The 23623-nt window shown below is 39.9% G+C and overlaps 1 protein-coding gene across 1 annotated transcript in view; it reads left to right on the plus strand.

Annotated features, from left to right (window-relative positions):
• sgpp1b (sphingosine-1-phosphate phosphatase 1b) overlaps window positions 1–19476 on the plus strand; it is a 30587-nt gene extending 11111 nt beyond the window's left edge. Inside the window, exons 2-3 of the mRNA XM_080202389.1 lie at window positions 9197–9286; window positions 13287–19476. Coding sequence (XP_080058515.1) covers window positions 9197–9286; window positions 13287–13838 — 642 coding nt within the window. The 3' untranslated portion in view covers window positions 13839–19476. The remainder of the gene's footprint in view (window positions 1–9196; window positions 9287–13286) is intronic.
• The last annotated feature ends 4147 nt before the right edge of the window (window positions 19477–23623 follow it).

A 23623-nucleotide genomic window follows, 5' to 3' on the forward strand; every position in this document is an offset into this window, starting at 1 on the left:
AGAAGGATCTTGCATTGGTATAATAGATTCATATTCTCAGGATATCCTAAAGCACTTCAGAACCAATTAATTGTAGTCTCTTTTGTTTTGAAAGGAAGTTTGGGAACAAGTGAGGGAGTAGATTACCAGATAAATTGATTTTTCTGGTCTTAGTTGAAAGAATGATGTTGAGCAAATTCTGCACCTCCTTGAATGGTACTGTAGGATCCATTTATACCAACTTTAATGGTTATTCAAAATTGCAGAACCTGCCTCGTCCAAACAGCAAAACTCTGACACTCTTACCAGGCTTATTTATGAATAATGTGCTGAAGTCTTCCTATATTGCATGCTCAGTTCTAATCATCATACACTTCTAGTTCTGCAAGAAGTATGTACTGATATTTTAGTCTTTCAATGAAACGTAGTAAATTAACATTGTCTTATATGTATTCCACAGTTGCCAGACATTTGGTTTACTTGAATATGTACTGCATCTCCATTCTCATCTCCCTAAATCCTTCTGTTATGCCGTTCCCCTCATTTCAAAATGTATATTTTCAACTTATGCTCAGCAGCTTGAGATTTTATACAAAAGGCATTAGACAAATGTAGAAGTTATTGTGCCATTTTAATAAGGTCTTGTTTGTAGTAGTTATTTGGATTTGTGTTGCTTTTATCCCTACTCTGACAATGATTTTTATTTCATTGTCACGTTGTTTAAAAAAATTGGAAAATACAAGATATCATAGCAAGAAAATACTATGTTTATTGGAAAGTCAGCAACAGTCCAATTTCTATATAACCCATCGATCAAAGGCCACCTTTCACTGTGGCTGTAGGTTCCAGTCTCTGTATTTAGTTTACGAATAATTTCAAATAAATAATCTAAATACACTAAGTTTCAAAAAATTGCCAGCAGAAATGTGAGTAGTGATTTTTCACAACTGCTGGAATGACTTGTCCATGCTCCATCTCTCCCACAGAGATGTCTCCCTGTTGCTAGCTAATTTATACTTCTGCACTGTAAGCAGAAATAATCCACCATTTAAGTCAATTAATGTTATTCAGACTACCCTTTTTCAGGTTGTACAAGATAACATTCAATCAAGATTCCTATTAATTGGTATTTATTATTAAACATGGAATGTATCCGTTCATTTAGGAGACAAGGCAGTATTTATTAGGAGAAAATTGTCCAGCTTCTCATTTAATATGTGGCCTTTCTGTAAACATGTCAAGTCATTAAAAATAATTTGATATAATTTGACTTTATTAAATTGAAATTTAATCAAAAGAAAGGCCAAAGAGGATTTAGGAGATCACTCTTTAAAAGTTCTACTTGCAGAACTGAGGAATGGCTACATAAAATAGCAATAGTTCTTAAAGCTGTTCATGGCCCTTAACATCCTAAGCACCAATCTAAACTTGGAAAGATCTGGCACTAATTTAACCAGCTTCACAAACTTTGAGGGGTACGTGCTTATGGTGGCCAGATCTGTTATCCAGTAGAAATTGTCGATTAGCTTATAACACAACACTTAAATGTATGTACTAATTTTGGTGGAGGACATTTTGCACACAGTATAGGTAATTGTATTTTACGTATTTATTTAGCAAACATGCACCACTGTTCAATGTGAACCTTGCACTCTTAATTTTGCCTCAAACATTTGAAATTCTAGCATGAATTTAACAAACGCAGCATTGTACAACTTCTAGGCTTTTGTCCAACCGTTGCAAACAATGCTTTGACTTCCGAGTCATTGCTAGGAATGTTGACTTGCAAATTGAGACATGTCAGTCCCAGCCCTGTTTTCCATTCAAAACGTGGTTAGATGTTGCTTGCCCTTTGTCATGATGTACTCTTTTGGATTGTCTGGTTGTTGTTTGAGCTTGTCAGAAGTGGTTATTCAGATTTGGTGGAACTGACTAGGTTGCCAGTTCCACTTGCAATATTGCAGGTGTTCCTATGGCATTGAAGTCTGATGCTTTAACCCATTTGACATTTTAACCAATAAGCAATAAACAAGGAGGTAGCAATCAATATAACACTACTTTCTATCTTAAAATGTCAATCAAAAAACACAATGAAGTGGTCTTTAGGTTGGAAGGACTGAATGACCCATTCCTGCTTTCATTTCTTACATTCATATGCTTTTATTCCTAACCCAAAATATAGTTATCCACATTAGGGTTCCCAATTTGCTACATGTGACTAGTGGCTAATGTATTGGACATCCTGGCCTATAGAGGACCTAATGCTGTATGTTCCCATTTGACCTCTCTTCAATAATGGGAAAGTGTATGCAAACATTTCAAAACTTTCAGCGACCTATGATTTTTACACTATCTGCCTTTTGTGATTTTGCAACCTTTGAAATAGTAGATGTCATAAATCCTGCTCAGTAACTTGGAAGAAGTGCTGAAAAATGTCTGGCAGCATCAATGGAGAGCAAAACTGAGTCAGCATTCCAATATGACTCTTCATCTAAGAATTCATGACTAAGAGACTTCAAGTAGTTTTATTTGGAGGTAGGTTATTAAATACTAAATTGGATTTTGTAACAAACCAGAAAGCTACAAATTAATTCTTCTGCAAAGGAAATGTGTAGAAGACCAATCATTGTTTTAAGAGAGAGTGAGCTATTAGAGTTACTGTTCTGATGAAATTTCTCAAACCAGTAGTAAGACTAGAGAACACAGCTTGTATTCCTATAGCACCTTTTAAAATGTCCTCGGGTGCTTCACAGGAGCATTGCCAAATAAAGTCTAACACCAAGCCACTGATATTAGGGTAGATGACTGAAGGTTTGGGACAGAGGTATGCTTTAAAGAGGGAGAAGGAGTGAATTCCAGAGCTTACAGCTGAAGGTACAATTATGATGATGGAATTGTGAAAATTTGAGAATGCACAAGAGGCCAGAATTGGAGGAGTGCAACGATCTCAAACTTGCAAGGCTGGAGGAGGTAACAGATGGCGAAGGATGAATCGCTGCACCATTGGTGGCAACTCCTTCAGTTCGTGTCAGCCGTGAGCTGTGGAAAGCTCTTGCCTTTCCTCCTTCATGATACTGCTTAAAACCTACCTCTTTGACAAAGATTTTGATATTCTGACTAATGTCGCCTTTATGTGGTTTGGTGTCATAGCTTTATAATGCTCCTGTGAAGCACCTTGGGACTTTCTGTCATGTTAAAGGGGCTATAGGTTGTTATATTCAACAAAGACCTGTTTGAGATGATGCACATATCTGATTATTTTGATTGTGATGCAGTAACATTGTCCATTTCCAGCATTTATTATTTGACCTATGGTTGTGCTTTGATGAGTTGCTCCTGGAAGTTAAGTAGTGTTGGTTATAAAACGGCAGCAGAATTGCACTTAGAGATTAGATAGTGCTTCATTTTTCATCACGCTATTAAGCAAAATGTATTTATGCATTTTGTATAAGCAAATCTGCATGAGTGCTAATCTGGTAATTTTGGCTATAAATATGCAGTTGTGGGTTTATTAGATGGTGCACCAATTAGGCTGGATATCTGTGTTGGGCATGCCCATTTAATGTATAAATAAATCCCTTTCAGAATTTTTAAAATTTGCTCAGGGTAACCATTTTTAAGGGCGTTTTGTAAGAGAGGGTTGCCCTGTTTATTTATCTGTTCATTTTTAAAACTGTTTAATATTGACATGTTGTTCTAGAAACTTGTCTTCAATTAATTGCTTTGGTACTCCTGAAAGACGTCCCTAACTACTGGTGCTTTTCTACAAGTGTTTCAAGAATGGTCAGCACAAGGGTGTGGAGTCTGGTTGTCTGCCAATTGTGGGCTTCTGTTTATTTCCTGTGTGCATTTTTCTGCTTTGATTTCCCAATTTATTTTATATTCTTTAGTCAGTTCAAATCTGTTGCATGCGATTCTAATACCATCACAAACTGCAAAAAAAAGTTGTACAATTCCATCCTAGGTTCAGTCAGTTGGAACAGGACAGTGTTCCTTAGAGCAGTGCCAGAAGGTGTCTGAGTGCTGCAGACACATTTTGCCAAGAGCCACATATCCTAATGAAAGTAGATGAGTAGTAGAAAAGGATAAATAAACAACTGGCACATCAGAATTTGAGTAGTTACGTGACTAGAACTTTAAGTATGCCTGCTGATTATTTAGTCTACATATAAACACATTGCAAAGTAGGAAAGTTGTACTGATTTTTTTTAAGCCAGTGTTTATACAATAGGGGTGGATCAGAATGCTCTTGACTGGTAAACTATTTTGTCCTTATCTAGAACCAGTAAAATCCAGTCATGGGGGAATTTCAGTGCAAGCAGTTATTTGTAAAACTGATTAGGTTGCATCAAGTCCAACATTGTTTCTGCACTCCCAATAAAAATGTGCCATGGTGAGCTGTTGTGTTATGTGAAAGCAAATTTTATCTTTACTGTTGCTGAAAAGTTTACCATCGGCCTTTTAACTGCCTCTTTTCTTTGATAGACGTAGTTTCTTTCATATTAGGAGCATTTATGGAATCTTGATTGACAACGAGCATTTAAAATATTGATGTGATATAACCTCAATCCTCTCAGTGAAACAGCAGTGGTAGGAAAAATAATAGAAGCCCAACTAAAGTAGAGAAATGGAAATGATAAACTTGAAATTGATGCTGCCTTATATCTTTATGGTGAAGAGAAAACAGGGTGGGAATGGACAATGTAGTGGAGGTAACTTAGTAGTCACTTAATAGATGGCTGAATAAGGTAGGAGCAAATGGGGGACAAGTTTCAGAATAGCTAACTACGTTAGTTATGAAACAGAAATCGGAGGGCAAGGAGAGCTAGCTATTCAGACTGGCAGAAGATGGAATGTGGGGTCCCAATAAGGACTGGTATTCAGAATGACTCGAGTCAATTATGTTACTAAATTTGCAGATCCCTCCCAGTTGTGGAAGGCTGTAATATTAACACTTATTGGTTACCATGTACCATTCTCCTTCTGCTGATGAATCAGTACTACTCCATGTTGAACAACACTTGAAGGAAGCACTGAGGATGGCAAGGGTGCAGAATATCCTCTGGATGGGGGATTTCAGTGTCCACCATGAAAGTGGCTCAGCAGCAGCATTACTGATCGAGCTGGTCAGGTCCTAAAGGATATAACTGCTAGACTGGTCTGCAGCAGATGGTGAAGCAACCTACAAAAAGAAATAACATACTTGAGCTCCTCTTTACCAATCTGCCAGCTGTAGATGCATCTGTCCATGCCAATATCGGTAAGAGTGAACACTGTACAGTCCTTGTGGAAACAAAGTGCTGCCTTCACATTGTGTGGCACTGTCACCATGCCACACAATGGGACAGACTTCAAACAGATCTAGCAACTCAAGACTGGGCATCCATGAAGCACTGTGGGCGGAACTGTGCTCCAGCGTAATCTGCAACCTCATGGCCTGGCATGTCCCCCACTCAACCGTTATCATCAAGCCGGGGTATTGACCCTGGTTGAATGGAGAGTGCAGGAGCAGCACTAGACATCATTAAAAATGAGGTGTCAACCTGGTGAAGCTACCAAACAGGACTACTTACATGCCAACTGGCAAAAGCAGCAAGTGACAGAGCTAAGCGACCCCACAACCAACGGATCAGATCTAAGCTCTGCAGTCCTTCCAAATCCAGTTGTGAATGGTGGTGGACAATTAAACAACTCACTGGAGAAGGAGGCTCCACGAATATCCCCATCTGCAATGATGGAGAAGCCCAGCACATCAGTGCCAAAGGTAAGACTGAAGCATTCGCAGCAATCTGCAGCCAGAAGTGCAGAGTAGATAATCCATCTCAACCTCCTTCAGTGGTCCCCAGCATCACAGATGTCAGTCTCCAGCCAATTCGAATCACTCAAACGGAGGCATTGGATTCTGCAAAGGCAATGGATAACATTCCAGCAGTAGTACTGAAGACTTGTGCTCCAGAACTTGCCACTCCCCTAGACGAACTGTTCCAGTATAATTACAACACTGGCATCTACCCAACAATGTGGAAAATTGCCCCCAGGTATGTCCTGTACGCAAAGCAAGGCAAATCCAACCCAGCCAATTACTGCCCAATGTCTACTCTTGACCATCAGTAAAGTGATGGAAGGGGTCATTGACAGTGCTATCAAGCAACACCTGCACAGCAATAAGCTACTCAGTGATGTCCAGTTTGAGTTTTGCCAGGGTCACTCAGCTCCTGACCTCATTTACAGCCTTGGTTCAAACATGAACGAAGGAGCTAAATTCCAGAGATGAGAGTGATAGCCCTTGACATCAAAGCCACATTCAACCGAATGTGGCATCAAGGAGCCCTAGCAAAACTGGAATCAAGGGTATCAGGAGGCCAACCACTGGTTGGAGTCATACCTAGTACATAGGAAAATGGTTGTGGCGGATCAGTCATCTCAGCTCCAGGACATCTCTGCAGGGGCCCCTCAGGATAATATCCTAAGCCTAACACTCCAGCTATTTCATCAATGACCTTCCCTCTATCATTAGTCAGAAGTGAGGATGTTCACCAATGATTGTTCAGCACCATTCGACGACTCAGGTACTGAAGCAGTCCATGTTCAAATGCAACAAGATCTGGACAATATCCAGGCTTGCGTTGACAAGTAACATTGCCTGGCATTTTGTGTGCTGTAAATGATTTACCAATAAGAGAGACGCTCTCTAATCTCCACCCCTTGACATTCAATGGTGTTACCATCACTGACTCCCCATGGTCAACATCCTTGGGGTTACCATTGACCAGAAACTCAACTGGACTCGCCACATTAACACAGTGGCTAAAGGAAAGCCCAGAGGCTAGGAATACTAGAGCGAGTAATTCACCTCCTGATTTCCCCAAAGCTTGTCCACCATCTACAAGTCAGGAATGTGTTGGAATACTCCCCACGCCTGGGTGGGTGCAGCTCCAACAACACTCAAGAAGCTTGACATCATTCAGGCCAAAGCAGCCCGCTTGATTGGCACCACATCTGCAAACATTCAATCCCTCCACCACAAACGCTCAGTGCACACTGCTGCTACTATCTACAAGATGCACTGCAGCAATTTACCAAAGATGCTTAGACAGCATCTTCAAAATCCACAACCACTTCCATCTAGAAGGACAAGGGCAGCAGATAAATGGGACAGCACCACCTGCAAATTCTCCTTCAAGCCACTCTCAATCCTGACTTGGAAATAAGAACATAAGAAATAGGAGCAGGAGTAGGCCATCTAGCCCTTCGAGCCTGCCCCACCATTCAGTAAGATCATGGCTGATCTGTCGTGGCTCAGTTCCACTTTTCCGCCCTCTCCCCATAACCCTTAATCCCCTCTCTTATCAAGAACCCATCAACCCGCTTCTTAAAAATATTTAGTGAGGCAGCCTCCACCACTTCAACGGGCAGAGAATTCCAGAGATTCACCACCCTTTGAGTGAAGAAGTTCCTCCTCAACTCCGTTCTAAACTGCCTCCCCTTTATCTTGAGGCTGTGCCCCCTAGTCCTACTGTCTTTTTTGAGCGGGAAGAGTCTCTCCACCTCTATCCTATCCACCCCATTCATCATCTTATACGTCTCAATGAGATCTCCCCTCATTCTTCTAAACTCTAACGAGTACGCTGTTCCTTTGCATTCGTTGGGTCAAAATCCTGGAATTCCCTCCCTAACGGCATTCAAGAAAGCAGCTTGCCTTCACCTTCTCAAGGGCAACTAGGGATGTGCAATAAATGTTGGTCAGCCAACAACACCCATATCCTATGAATGAATATTTAAAAACTTGACTGCAGCAAATTTGCTGATTGGCCATGTAATTGGCAAATGAACCTCAACACATGAATGAGACATTACATCTTTGAAAGTAAAAGAGGCTATATGTTACTTGGCAAATAAAAGTCTGAATGGAGTAGAGAAGCAAAGGGATCCATGCGTATGATAAGCGAGGGGATTAAGGGTTATGGGGAGAGGGCGGGAAAGTGGAACTGAGCCACGACAGATCAGCCATGATCTTATTGAATGGCGGGGCAGGCTCGAAGGGCTAGATGGCCTACTCCTCCTATTTCTTATGTAAATCACCAAATATAACTATCGGTTGAGACCTTTTTTAAATAAGCAAAAGTATTTCTATTTGGATAGAGTATAGAGAAGATATGCTAAACTTATACCACACGCAAGAGTAACATGTTCAGTTCTGGTCATAGTATAAAAAGGATACAGAGGCACTTGAGACAGTGCCAAAAATATACAAGAATTGTACCTGGAAAAAAGGGGCATTACCTATTGGGGAAGAAATTGTATTCTTTAAGCAGAGATTCCAACTGCATAGTACTTGAAAAGGAAGAATACAAAACCAGGGTACAGAAATGAGATTTGAATTGCTGATCCTATTAAGGGGCTCACACTGGCACAAGTGGCTGCATAGCCTCCTTTCTGTCATTTCTACAAAAATATTCCTTCTATTTCTCCAAACAACTGCAAGATAAATATCTAGGTATGTCAAAGCACAAAATTTGCTTTACTGATGACTGAGTTGATATAATGGGCTATGGAATCCTAAATCAGCAATTTGCTACTATTTTCTCACCCTGATCCAAAAGTGGATACAAATTAACAGTGCACTATTACCACTGACTGAGATTGGTTTCGATTTTACAACTTTAATTATACCAGTTAAAGCACTTTAATATGTGCAACCAATCTTTTTTAATGAATACCTAGTTATGTTTTTTGTGCAGAGCGTACAAATGGCAGTAATGGTTTTACCACCTTGTAATCCACATTGTAACCTGAGCTGAAGTGCAGTCTGTGATTTTTTTTTTGTAAGACAGGTGCAGTTGGAAAGATCTATTCCTGTATTTGAAGGACTAGGAAAGCATTTCTGAGATTTTTAATCTGTCAGTGTTAGTGTTGTACTGTTCCTAATGTTGCAAATAATATGTGGTACCCTTTTCTCTCCCAACTTCCCACGTTAAGAGGGCAATGTCAATGAGCACTCACTCCAGTAGAACTAATATGAAACTCGGAGTGAAGTTATAAAAGATGAACATTCTTTAGATATGTTATCTGTTAGAAACAATAGAACCTGTTCTGCACTTAACATGCTAATACCCATTTTACTTAATAAGTATAAGTGTATCTAATTTTGCTATGGCTTGAATATCACTTAGTTATGAATTGTTCATTGCTAACTTTAAAACTTTTTTTTTGTCAGTATCCATATGCATTTGGACTACTCCTGGCATCAAGTTGGTGTATCCTTGTATGTCTCAGTCGACTCTACATGGGAATGCATTCTATTCTGGTGAGTGAACCACAAGATCTCTAACTACATTACTTTTGATTAGGATTACCTGTTAATTTAAATGGATTTGAAGTGTAATATATCAATGATTATGTGCATACTATTCTGGTGTTGCTACCTTCAACTGCTCCTTGCTTGAATCTGCAACCGCCAGTGGAGTTCTGGACAAAATGCAACCTTCACAGCTGCAACCTATAAGGTTCATTTTTCTTTCCTCCTCCCTTCATCTATTTAATGGTATGGGTTTTTTCTTTCTTTCCTCCCCAGGAGTGGTGTTACAGGTTTTCCATAGCTGATGGTATGGGATGCATAGTGCCAGGAGCATTCCCATAAATTACTATATATTCTCCATTTTGAAGGGCAATGGTTTTCTGATTAGCACTGCAAGTATTGTTGCTTTGACATAGCTATCACGTTTTCAAAAAAAATTTTCAGGAGTGGTAGGAATTATGGATATCTTACCAGCTGTTATCCAGCAGATATTTAATGTGCTTGAAAACCTCTATCCTAATACCTCACAGAAGTAACACCCTGGCAGTGCAAGGTATGAAAGCATGACAGAAACATGTAGCCACAATTTTTATGGTCAGTAGTGCTGAGATGCATTGTGCCCTTGAAAATACACCCTGAACATGTTTGTCAGCAAGGCTATAATAGCACCCTTGTTCATGCAGTTGAGTTGGAAAATTGACACCATCTTTCATCATGCCTTTAACATAAATTTATTCTCCTAATTTGGTATAGTACTTCCCTCCTCACCACCTGTCTTCTAAGTGCTAACTCTTGGAAGATTACAACTGTGACTGAACATGTTGCTGTCTTGTGGGTGTATACTTTGAGCCATGGGGTGCTGAAACTAGTTACAACATGATGCTTCTCTTGCTGGTACTTCTGAGCCGGAAAGCTCAGCATTGGCTGGAGTATGAGTCTGGGCAACCTTATTGGCTACGTGGCTCACTATTGTTGCTTGTAATCACTGAGTCACCAAAGACTTGGCATGTCTTTTATTGAAAAGACATGCCATCAGGTCACTGTATTAGCATGCTGGCAATGCAGTTATGGGATTATCTGCTGTAACACAAACAGATCTATTTAAAAATGAGTGCACAAAAATGCTTTTTAGCTTTTTATTCAAAGATAGGATTTTTTTAATTGCCACCTTTGTTGGTCTGGGCAGATAACATTCTTTTCTGGGTTTGGTTGCATTTTGTTATTTTCCTCCATAGGAAATCATCTTCCCTCCAATTGACACACAGCCTAGAAATGTGTGGTTCTTAGTATTGTGTAGTTATTCCAATCATCATGTAAAAACTAGTATGAGCAACGACTAAGGCTTCATGCTCATACTCTTGTTTAGAGGATGATGCAGGATTTGGCAATGTGATAGATGTGCTGTTAGCTAATACAGCTAACTTCAGGCAATAGCATTTTATGTTGGGGAAAATGGACTTTTGGCTATGTAAAGCAGAGTGAGGCCATTGTAGGGGTTTACACATGAGGATGAATTGGGAGCTGATATAGGTAAGCAAAGAGTTGATTGGTGAACAAGTACTGATGCGGGGTGAAGTATGGGCAGCAGAGTTTTGGACGAGCTGAAGTTCACAAAGATGGGAGTCAGCTAAGAGTGTTGGAATTGTCGTTTGAAAGGGTTCCAGTGGCAGATGGGCTGGAAAAAGAAGCAGAGCTGGGCAATAATGCAATCTTTGTGATGCAGAATATGTGGTGTTGGAAGCTCCATTGAGCAACGGATGGGGCATCGAATTTGCAATTTGATTCAGCTCGAGTCAATGCTTGGGGGAAAAAGTTAGTAGCTGATTAGATGAAGGTTTTATTCTTGATCAGTTAATAGAAATTGCCGCTCACCCAAGGCTGGCAGTTTCTTTACATAAGAGGCAGTGGAGAGAAACCAGTGCTCCTGTGGTTGTGGTGCAGGAGCAGGAAGAGAAACCACTATTGAGATTACACGTTTCTAATTCTGAATGTGAACCATTTTATCAAACTAAAGGCTTGAAGTTAAATTATATCATTTGATATTGATGTAGTTTCTGGTTGATAAAGTTTGAACGTTGCTGTAGCTTATGACTAGACCAACATGGATATAGTGTAGAACTTTTAGGCAATAATGGGCAATTGGGCATTATTGGCAGGGTAAATTGAAGTTTTAGCGAACAGGTTTGATGTTTAAAAGTGACAAGATATGGCTAAGTATGCTCTCAATTTGTAGGTTTAGTGCTTTCAAAATTCTGGTAAATTTTGACCTTGATTTTCTTTGGAAGCCCAGTACGCTAGCTGAAAGGATAGAAAAGCTTGCGCAATATGTGAGATTGACCATGTCCTTTTTTTCTTCTGTTTTATCATCTAATTCTCATTTCTTTCTGCTCTTGTTTTTTTTTTTGCCTCATCTCCATCTCCCTCTGCCTTTTTTATTTGTATCTTGGCCTGCCTTATTATGTCTCCTCTATATCTGGATTGCAGTACAAAAATGAGACATGAGCTTTGAGGGGTTGGAGAGGATTGCCGAGAATTATAATGCTGTGATAATAAGTAAGTCAACTATCAGCAATTTAAAAGGAAGGGGAACAACAGTATGTGAGATAAATGAATCACTTACAATATCTGCTGTTGTGAGGTTCAGGAAGGAAAGTTGGGAAGTCAGCAGCTTATTGTGAAGCGAGTTACAGCACAAGATTTGGTTCCTGCACTTGAGCTTGGAAAGAGCAAGATGGGATTGGGTAGGGAGAACAAGGTGGGATAAAGATTAGGCAAAGGTAAGGTGTGACAGTGCAAAGGCACTGGAATGATGAGGAATCTAAATAGTGTGGACTTCAAAGCCAAAGATAACTATAGCCTGACTAACCAGTACATAATCACAGAGATAGCATTTATAGAATGCCAGGTAGGAGACTTTTGAGTACAATGTAAGGTTAAATCAACAAATTGTGGAATTGCCACACAATAAAGCATCAAGTTGGACAAGGAAACTACCAACCCAACAAATAACAAACACTTAGAGCAGGACAACATCCCTTTCTCTAAGGGTGAAATTCCACATCAGTGGATCACCCAGCATCGGAGATGTCTGGAAAATACTGAATCCTACAGCCACAACGTTCTCTCTCACTTTTGACACACCTGTGGAGGAATCCCTATTACAGCAAAGTGATAGTCTGACAACAATTACAGCACTTTTTTTTTTTAGAAGCAAGATGATCTTTCATAATTCTGGAAGAAAAATAGTGAAGAGTATCTCTGCCCCTTTCATTCCTGTGCTACTAACCTGCTTCTATTTACTGGTCCACTTACTGTCTTCCCTTTAGCACAACACATTGCCGTATGGGAACGTCCCTTTGATTCCACTGTAATATTGTAGATGAATGGTGTTTACATTAGTTTGTGTTGTCGTGTAAACAGTGTTTTGCAGTTTAACTTGGGTTGGGCAAGTGTTTGAGAGGTAACTTTGCCAAAGTTACCTCTCAAACACTCTTTGGCTTCTTTGCCAAATTGCCTTTTGGAGTCATCTGTTTCTGACCATGCTAATTATTTCAGTTTGGTTACTGTTACCTGGGGTCTAGTTTCAAGATTTTAACCCACTGGGAAACCAATTTTTGTGTGATTTTTGATGTATGCAGTTAAGGACATTGTGGAGAATTCCACAAAGAGAAGTGAGGAAAGGAATGTACTGTGCAGATCAGGGAGTTCAGTCTCCATGATTTTGATTTATTTAAAGCTGTCCTTGCAAGAGAAACATTTTTGTGCTAAGGATGTCTTAAAGGAGAACAAACAGTCAAAAAGCAGAGAGGTTTAGAGAAGAACTCGAGATTAGAATAATGGCAACTGGGAGTATAGCCACCAGTAGTGGAGCAACTTCTGGTATACAAGATTGTTGAAGCACATTAAGTCATAGGTTGACAGCTTTTACTAATTTTGAAGTGAATACTTACTTGCTATATTCTGATGCACTATTTGTGCACATATTGACTCTCTATTTCTTCTCTAACAGGATATCATCGCTGGTGTGCTTTACAGCATTCTGATCCTAATCATCTTCCACCCAGCTTTGGATCTAATTGACAACTTCAATTTGACCTACAAGTATGCCCCTTTATTCATCATCAGCCTTCACCTAGGAATGGGACTCTTCTCATTTACGCTCGACACATGGAGCACATCACGTGGTGACACTGCTGAAATTCTAGGTACAGGCGCAGGTATCGCTTGTGCATCTCATTTCAATCACATGTTTGGCATATTGCCAGACCCTCCCCTTGATGCTCTGCCATTTTCTCCCCCAGCAATCACATTTAATCTCATTACAAGAGCTTTTCTACGTTTTGCAATTGGGGTGGTGGTCCTGTTAGTAACCAGAGCAGTGCTGAAAGCATGCACTATCCCCCTGGCCTGCAAGATATTTCGTATTCCATGCACTGACATCCGCCAGGCACGGAAGAGAATGGAAGTGGAACTTCCGTATCGTTACATGACGTACGGCATGGTGGGATTCGTGGCCCTGTTTCTGGTTCCTTCCTTATTTAATTACCTGAATCTCTCATGATGGGAGGACATAGTCTTTTTGATAGAGCTATTAATTGTAAGCAGGGACGCAAAGTAAATGAAATGGAACATTTCCATTTAAAACTTGTTCTGCCCATGCCCCTGAAAAGACATCTGTTTGGCTGCATACAAAGCCTGGGTAGTTGCATGGAAGACAGTGCTGAGGTGTGACCACAAACTTAAGTTGGTTGTTTTCCCTCTATCTGGATGGAAGGATTTCTGATATAGCCCCCAGAAGAGCATATGAAGCAAAGGAACTCTTGATGGTTATGAAAGCTCTTTGGAAGTTCCTGCAAAAGCTGATTAAATATGTGCAAAATGAATAAGAGTGTAATATAGTAATAACAAAGACTCAAACTTCAGGTATCTAACAGCTTATCAATTGTGCCTTTTAGTTTATTGCATAAGAATTGCTGTAATTTAATAGTGATATCATATATTTTAACTGCCTCGGATGTTTGCAGCACTTTTCTCTGACATTCCCTTCCATCATGTTGGGGTTTTAGTCCCGTTAATTGTTTAAATTTGGGCCACACTCTTCCTTCACAATTGAAATCGTCTAAGTACTGAAATTGTAAAGCGTTTCATCTGGGCACTTGACTTTTGTTTTAAATAGTTTTTTCCGGTTTTGATTTAGTCAGACCTGTTTTTAATGCAAGCTCTGGAGCATTGGGATACAAGATGCCATTAGCTTTGATGTTTTGAAATGGTGACACTAGATTCAGTGCTTTTGATATACAAGTTATTCCTTTGTGTTTAAATTTTCAGCCAGAGATCTTCTAGTTAAACTTGAATTGTTTAGCTCCCACATTTTAGAGTCCACGTAGGATTTGGGACTCAATCTATGCATGGCTTTCTACTATGGCAGCATAATGTTAAAGATACTAATGATTTCCCTCACTGAAAAACTCCACCATAACGGTTTGTTTTTTTTCCCTACATAGCTTTGCAGTGTTGTCCCATAAGTAATACAGGATGTGGTGAATCTGCTGCCATGTGAAGAGACTGTTAATGGTTTTCAAAAAATCTCTTCTAATGGTGGTTGTCCTTGACTTCCCTATTCTGTGGCATGTGTCATAAAGGATGTAAAAGCTGCATTCATTTTAAGATTACTCTATAGAACCTGGACAGTCCATCTTTCTCGGAGGGTGAGCTTGTTATTTGAAACTTCCTGCACATTTCCCAGTTGGAATATGACGCTCCTACAAAAAAAAAACTTTTTTAGTGCATCTGTTTCTCAACCTCAGTGTTTTGCACCATTTCCCCATTATTATTGGCTGTTATTGGCCTGTGAAAGTGGCTTGAGTGACTTGCAAAATCACTTACAGCAACAGGAACTCAAGCTGTGCATGTCAGTACACAGCATTAACCACAGCCATGTTGTCATTAAATAGAACTTTTTCAATTTTTCATCTGGTGTATGGAAATTTTCTGTCCCAGCTTTTGTCACACCCTCAGCTGTAATCCCTATGGCAGAAAGCCCAATAAATGTTTTAGTTTGCTGTATTACACGTCAGTCTGAAGACAGACTGACTATAGCTCTGCTTTTGAACTTGCCACCAATTCTGACTTCATTCTTGTCTTACAAATCAGATGCTCCAGTTTTGTCTCCATAAAAATGTTTGTCAGAGATAAACCTGTTGCTGTAGTGTGTACTATGGACTGTTATCCTGTTGAGAGCTCACTGCAAAAATCTGACTTTAAAAAAATCTTGGATTTTAAGGGTAGTCAGAGTTTTGTTGCCCCTCTATCAACTCGCCTTTCTCTGAAATGATTTTCACTTCCGTTAATGCAAAGCTGTGTAAATGTCTTGTCTGCAAGTTTATGTTGTGTCTTGAATGACCGTGAAGGGTACTAGTGAAAAAGAAACATCGAAGGGCCTCTGAATGTTCCTCCGATGGGGTGTTTTGCTTAGAGTCACGTGGGTATGCAGATTGAAGATTAACTTGTGTGCTAAACATCTAGAGTGTTTGTAAAAAGTGCAACTCCTGCACTTGACAGTGTATTTTCTTCCTGTACCATTCCATTACATTCTCTAGATATAACAAAGGAGTTCACTATCATTGATACCACAGTACTCCTGAGGTAAAATATTCAAGGATGTAACATGGAGCAGAAAGAGGGGGAATAATTAGAATATTTCTCAAATACACTACCTTGTTTAGTATTTGGTAAAACAATAAGAAATATATTTGTATAACTGAAGATAATGTGATTTACTTCACAGTACTAGCCAATTGTGCTACAGTATTTTTGGATCGTGTAGGGCACGTGGATTGGGAGTATATGGGTTCCAGTTCCCTTCAAGAATGTATCATATTTTGGAAGCCACTTTGCCTTGAGCAACCTTTTCGCCTTTTTTAAAAATGTAAACCTGGGTTTTATTGATCATGCACCATCTGTTTTTATTGCCTCTGTGGGGTAGGTTATGATTCACTTGTTACAGATTTATTTAGAAGCTTCTACCTTCAGTGACATTACATATCATTATTGTATATTAGTCATCTTGCGTTACTATTTTTAAAAATCTGCAAACTGTAGGAAGATAATGAATTATCCCTGCTGCAAAAGCAGCTGAACTTCCCTGGATTTTGACTGCAATTTGCATTCCTTTCCAACGATAGTACATGGCGTGCTTAACGACTGTTCTATGTCACTGTACCACAGGAACTAGTAAGATCAGTGGTTCAAACCCTGCACCGTAACAAGTTAGTTGTTTGAGTTGGAATGACAACAAAAGGACGTTGCTGTCGGTTTGATGTCATTGAGACTTTAATTCAACCTAATGACCTTGCTATCCAATGAGCTTCAGTTGAATGTGTGGAGCTTGGATAAGATCAGGCCACTGTATCATGGAGTAATTTGCTGACCACTGTCCAGGCTCAAACATTACACCTTTCCCCCTACTATCCTTATGCTAATGAAGAAAACCTAAAGGGCAAAGAGTGTAATGTCACTTGTCCTTTTATATAAGCTCTCTCAAATGGAATTTTTTATTAGAGCTGTAAGGGCTAGGTTTTTACCAGGGACGCTGGACATGTGCTGACTGAGTGCTGGGCACTTTAGTCAACTCATAACAGCATCAAATAGTGTTGTGGATCTGATGTATAAAATATATGCAGGTAGTTCTTCAAACGGGGATAGATTTATAAGGAAGGTGTGTTCCTTCATAGGAATGCATATTTTTGTTTCAGCTTTTGGTGTTTCTGGTGTTTGGGTCACGGAAAACCTGCTTAAGTGTGCACTATTGATTTAATGTAGGAAAGATCTATGGTTATGTAAAACTACACTTGAAACTAATAATGTATTCATTTGACCTAAAACTGGAACTTCTTGTATTGTGGTCCAATAATCCTGTTGGTGCTAATGCACAATTTTTTTGGGGATACTCCCCCTCTCTTTATTCCACATGTCTGTAAATGAAGCTTGTCGGAATTTGGGCAACACATTTTTGAAATTCTTTTTAAAACTTTTGAATATTGTAACCAAAGCTGTTTCCTGCGCCCCTTACAAAATGGGCATTCTGGAATGGTAATATTTAATGAATGCAGAAGGAGAACACAATTTTCATAGTTACACATCACTAACAAATACTTTTTCTTCAGTGCTAAAAATCTGATGTGCTTTTCTGTTCAGACACAAAGGCTTTCTTTTTTTTTCTTTCCAATGGTGCATGTTGTGAAGTAGAAGTAGAGAACTGATTGAAACCAAAGATAGTGTCTTAACCCGTTATGGAAATAAATAAAGTGGAAACTTTTATTTAAAATTTTATTCTGAACTATTAGTCCTTGAAAGTCTAAGAATATTTTGGGTGTAACATGCTATTTATTAAAGCACTAAATGCAATTCCTCTTCTGCATTTGTGAAAACTGAACTAAGATTCGTTTTGCAATACAGTTTTTCTGAAGTTAACAAATCTATTGACCATCAGCAGTTGGCAAGGTCTGACTGGCCATCCAGTAAATTTGGCTTCCTTGACCTAATTTCCCTGTGCACACCCACACAAGAGAGTTGTTTGTGTTGAAATTGCCTGGGCTGAGTGCCACCACCTGATTAATTTTGCTGAGATAAATCTGCTCTTTGCAAATGATGTGCATGTGGGAATGGCAGACATGGGTGATCTGGAAGTGAAGCCATATGCAGAAGTGGCCTGTTGGGAAGTTTGATACCAGATTGGGATCACACTGGAAAGCAGTGAATTCCTGTTAAAAGTTCTGTTGAAGAATATATTCCCATCCCTCTGCAAACTGTCCATGCAATTCATTAGCCAGAGCCCTGAGCATTTCAGCTGGCCAACAAAATACAGAGAGGGGGGATTACATAATTGTGCAATTATTTGTGGAGTCCTGGTAAAATAACAAAGCCTATTAACTGCCTTCGGATTGCAGTGGTTGTAGGAATTGGCTGTTTTCAAAGTATAAAGTTGCCCCTTCAGTCTTCATTGGAACAATTCACAAAGGTTGTGGACTTAAATAGATACACATGACGTGTTTCAAATTATAATGTAATCATATGAATGTTATGGACTGTAAGTTGATTTGTGAATTCATATGAAACCACTCAAAACCATCAAAAATGCATGACAACAATCCTTCTGTGTTCACTGTGCCAGAACATCTGTATACTGTATGGGATTCTTCAGGATCCAATGGTGATTAAAAGTTAACAATATTTGCTCCCTTTACTTTTATGATTGTTTCCTCTTTGCACTTGGATCATTAACTTTCCAACTCCTCATTTTTGCTCTCCATCCAGCAAGTTAAAGTTACTCGTGATGACCTTCCCTCTCTTTGTTGAGACAAATTTTGTGCTAAAGCTGTTAGTCATTAACCTTTTTTAATTTAGTTGTGTTCTGCTAAGAAAATAGGGAGTTTCCTTTTTGTTATCACTGTCCGGTTTCTAGAGTTTATTTTTTAATCCAATTTGAGCTAGCACAGTGATTTGAAAGAGCCCATTTCAGCCCCAAAACTGCTGGACAGAAAATCATTTATCCCAGCAGATCAGGATGTCACATACAAGCAAAACCTATACATAGGGCAACTTGGAGAGTGGCGCAACCTGATTATGAAAATTCAGCCTGTCTTCTGCAATCTGTAGTGCATTTTATATTGCTGTAAGCTATCTGTTCAAAGGATATTTCAGGGCGGGGGCTCAAAGTCCATATTAAACACATGGTACAATTCTTGGCTGGCTTATAGCTATAGCAGGGCTTGAAAGAAAACAAAATTGTCACAGGTATATGAAATGACTGAAGAGTATATGTACTGATAATTAAATATATTTAATTGTTATTATTTGAATGTTGAACAGCTATGAATAAAGATGCATTGCATTCTTTTAATAAAATGTGGAACAAAATGTTTTTACAATGTTATGTTGGAAGCACCGGAACAGTATTATTTTTGTCACAAGCATGCATTTTTTTTTCCAATTCTAAGATCTTTTAAATGTTGGTTTTCAGATCACAATCTTGCCTTGAACCCTGTGGCTTTAAATATTGTAACAGTTTTTGTGTGTTAATCATTGATTTTCTTCCCTATTCTCCAACAGTGTTAGCTCTGCTGGTCAGCAATGTCTTGTATGTGACACAGCTCACAGTTAACTAAAGTAATTGCAGTTTGCACTGGGCTTAAAATAAAAAGTACAATCAAACTTGTCTGTGTGGGTTTTTGTAAGTGTATTTTGTAGAACAGTAAAATGCTGGCAAAATGATCCTTCAGCGCTGGTTCCTGATCATTGAACTTGTAGTCAGCTGGATTATCTTTTTAATCTTTCATCAACTTTCAACAGAATTGCCCAGTAACTCAGATAGCAAGTAGCTATCAGCGGTAATATATAAAAACTCGATGCTGGAGATCTGAAATAAAAACAGAAGATACTGGATAGACTCAGCAGCTCAGATAGCCCTTATGACCTTTCTTCAGAACTCTTTGCAACATTAAGGCATTTCTTCACCTATATTTGATCAGAATGTAGTTTTAAACACTTCTATTTCTGAATGTTTTACTTGTTCATGGGATGATTATGTTGCTGGCAAGGTCAGCATTTGTAGTCTGTCCGTAATTGCCCCAGGGAAGGTTTTGGTGAGCTGCCATCTTGAACTGCTGCAGCCCTCATGGTCTAGGGTGCACCCATTTTACTGTCAGGAGGGGTGTTTGGGGATTTTAACCCAATGATTTGAAGGAATGGCCTTACAGTTCCAAATCAGTGTTTAGCTTGGAGGGGAACTTGTGGGTAATGGGTGTTCCCATACACCTATCACCTCCTTATTCTTCTAAATAGGTCACAGATTTGGGTGGTGTTGTGAAGGAACCTTCCTGACTTGTTGCAGTGTGCCTTGTGAATGTTACTCAGTAGTGGGCAGTGTTCCTGCCTCTGAACCAAAGTCCCACTCCAGGTCTTGATGGTCATGTGTTTATAATGTAGTGAAACAGGTTGATCATCAACCTAATAAATCCTTCTGATACAGCAGGTGCCAAGAGTGGGAGAGTCTTTTTTGTTGGTCATGATCATGGAATCCCTATGGTGCAGCAGGAGGCCATCCGACCCAGTGTGTCTGCACCGACTCTCAATAGAGCATTTTACCCTGCTAATTCCCCTCACCTATACATCTTGGGACATCAAGGGACAACTTAGCATGGTCAATTCACCTAATCTGCACATCTTTGGAGTGTGGGAAGAAACCAGAGCACTTGGAGGAAACACAGAGAATGTGTTAACTCCACACAATCACCCAAGGCCAGAGTTAAACAGCTGGTAGTCACTATGCCACTGAGAACATCCATGACTGAGCACCCTGTAAAATAGAGCTTTGGATAGAAGGGAACTATGGCAGCTAAAACTACTGATGGAAACAGATGCAAGCATGTACACTTTGTCTACCTCCTGTTGCATTAAATAGGAGATTATTTTTCAGGGTATCTTTTAATAACTACCATTTTATTTTCATTTCACTCTCTTTGCCAGTCATAGTTTTCTCCTCGTTACCTCTCAATTTACACACTGCTGGTGCTCAGAAGTTACAGCAGTAACTGGGTGAATCCCAAAGATGCACTGTGGAACGCTACCCTGGACATTTCCATCTAAACATAAGAAATAGGAGCAGGAGTAGGCCATCTAGCCCCTCGAGCCTGCCCCGCCATTCAGTAAGATCATGGCTGATCTGTCGTGGCTCAGTTCCACATTCCCGCCCTCTCCCCATAACCCTTAATCCCCTTGCCTATCAAAAACCTATCAACCCGCGTCTTAAAAATATTGAGCGTGGCAGCCTCCACCACGTCAACGGGCAGAGAATTCCAGAGATTCACCACCCTTTGAGTGAAGGAGTTCCTCCTCAACTCCATTCTAAACAGCCCCCTCTTTATCTTGAGGCTGTGCCCTCTAGTCCTAAAGTTTGCAATTGCAGTTGGAAGTGCAGATTTCCAGTGAGCAGTTACCCTGCCCTGGGAATGCCCAAGAAACCAATTTTTAAATTGCAGTGTTGGATAGTTCTGACTGTCTTGCGTCAATAGTTTCCCAGAAAAGGTATGCATCATTAAAACCACTTCTAGTTTTTGGGTCACTATTACACAGATCCCGTCCCAGGGGATGGCAGACAGTTATATAAGGAGTGTGACCACCTCTGACTGTGAATCCCTCCTCAAGAGGGTCTGGAAACATACTGTCCTGCATTTAATTGCCTGGCATGATTTGGAAGGTGAGGCAAGAAAGGAAAGGTTTTCTTTCAGGAAATTAAAGATTTCAAGGTTTTCGTAAAGTAGGAACAGATTGGCAAACCACTCTGATTATCACTTTACAGATGTTTGTGCCTATTTTCTTAGGCCTAGTACAGGCTTGAAAAACTCACTATGCATCATCCACCCTCCATTTTTATTTCATTGCATTTTTCAAAAATTTACATTTAAGCACTCATCTCACCTGAAATTGCTGTACTGTTTACCCTTAAATAACAGCAAGCACCATTAGCCTTGCCCTTACTGTGACAGCAAGCCCTTCTCCATTGTTAACGAATATCTAAAGGTCCAGGACAACAGGTTAGCATACTCAGCAGAACCTGTGGGCGTTTTTTGAAGTGGGTTAAGGATTGGCTATGTGAAAAATATGATAGATCGCACTGGGATTTTTTTGGAGGTTGGTTTTTAGTGGTGTCCTGCAGAAATTGGTGGTGAGGGTCTCTGCTTTTCACTTTTTCAAAGATAAATGATGAGTTGAATTGGTTGTAGGTGAAAGGGTTGTGGGTGTCCAAATTCAGGCGAAGAAATGTCTGCAAGCAGATTTGTTTAAGAACATAATTAGAAGCAGGAGTAGGTCATCTGGCCCCTCAAGCTTGCTCCGCCATTCAATAAGATAATGACTGATCTTTTTGTAGACTTAGCTTCACTTACCCGCTCGCCCGCCAAAACCCTTAATTCCTTTACTGTTCAAAAATGTATCTTTCCTTGCCTTAAAAACGTTCAATGAGCTTCAGCTGCTTCACTGGGCAGGGAATTCCACAGATTCACAACCTTTTTGTGTGAAGAAGTTCCTCCTCAACTCAGCCCTAAATTCCCCTTATTTTGAGGCTATGCTCCCTAGTTCTAGTTTCACCCACCAGTAGAAACAACTTCCCAGCTTGTATCATCTGTTGCCTTCATAATATGTTTCTATAAGACCTCCCCTTGTTCTTCGGAATTCCAATAAGTATAGCCCCGGTCTACTCAGTTCCGCGTAAGCCAAACCCCTCAACTCTGGAATCAACCTAGTGAAGCTCCTCTGCAACCCCTCCCAGTGCCAGTATATCCCCCCTCAACTTTGTATTAGGGGAAGTGGGCTAATCCATGTGTGTGGCGTTCTGTGTCTGTCTATACGCTTAAACTTTACATGGACTGCAGCTGAGATCAGTTGACAGAAAATGATGTTTTTGTACCCAGTTCCGTAATCTGTTTACGAAGGAATGAATTCCCACTGGCCCATAAAATACATTGCTCATTTATTGTGGTGAGGAAGTACCACTACTTTTCACATCCTGAGCATGTGTCGTTTTACTTCAGTGTCTGAAGTGCTAATGTGGTAATATCAATTTGAGCTTGCAGCCAGCTCCCGCAAGCACCACTGAAAACTACTCCACCTTCAAATAGAGCTATACGATCCTTCACATCCACTTGAGTAGGTTTAACATCACATTAAAAAATAATTTTCACAATGCAACATTCCCTCTAGTTATAAACCGCCCCCCCCACCCCACCTTCTCAAGGGGCCTCAGATCCCCAACTTCTGACTGAGAGAAAAGATGACTGCACAGAGCCTAATAAACCCAAGCACAAATTTAATGGTCCCATTCCCTTGTTTCTGTTTGCAATTGATTGAAAGAATCGATCATAACTTGGGCTTCTCCTAATTGTTCATGATCTCTGCATGAGGGCAGCTTCTAAAGCCACATCATGATTCTGTCTGTCAGCCTCAGGTGCCACTCCAACCCAGCTTGACTTGATCAGATGTGCAGTTGCTAGTGTTGCACTGGGGTAGGCACAGTAAGTAGTCTCACCACACCAGGTTCAAGTCAACAGGTTTATTTGGTCGCACGAGCTTTTGGAGCACTGTTCCTTCATCAGGTGAGTGCAGGATTTGTTTCATAAACAAGGCATATATAGACACAAACTCAATTACAAGATAATGGTTGAAATGTGAACAGGTAATCAAGTCTTTACGGGTGCAGACGATGTGAGTGGAGAGAGGGTTAAACACAGGTTAAAGAAGTGTGAATTGTCTTAAGCCAGAACAGTTAGTGAGATTTTGCAAGCCATGGGA

Source organism: Carcharhinus amblyrhynchos, chromosome 14 (assembly GCF_965287045.1).
Source record: "Carcharhinus amblyrhynchos chromosome 14, sCarAmb.v2.hapA, whole genome shotgun sequence".
Lineage (NCBI taxonomy): Eukaryota > Metazoa > Chordata > Chondrichthyes > Carcharhiniformes > Carcharhinidae > Carcharhinus > Carcharhinus amblyrhynchos.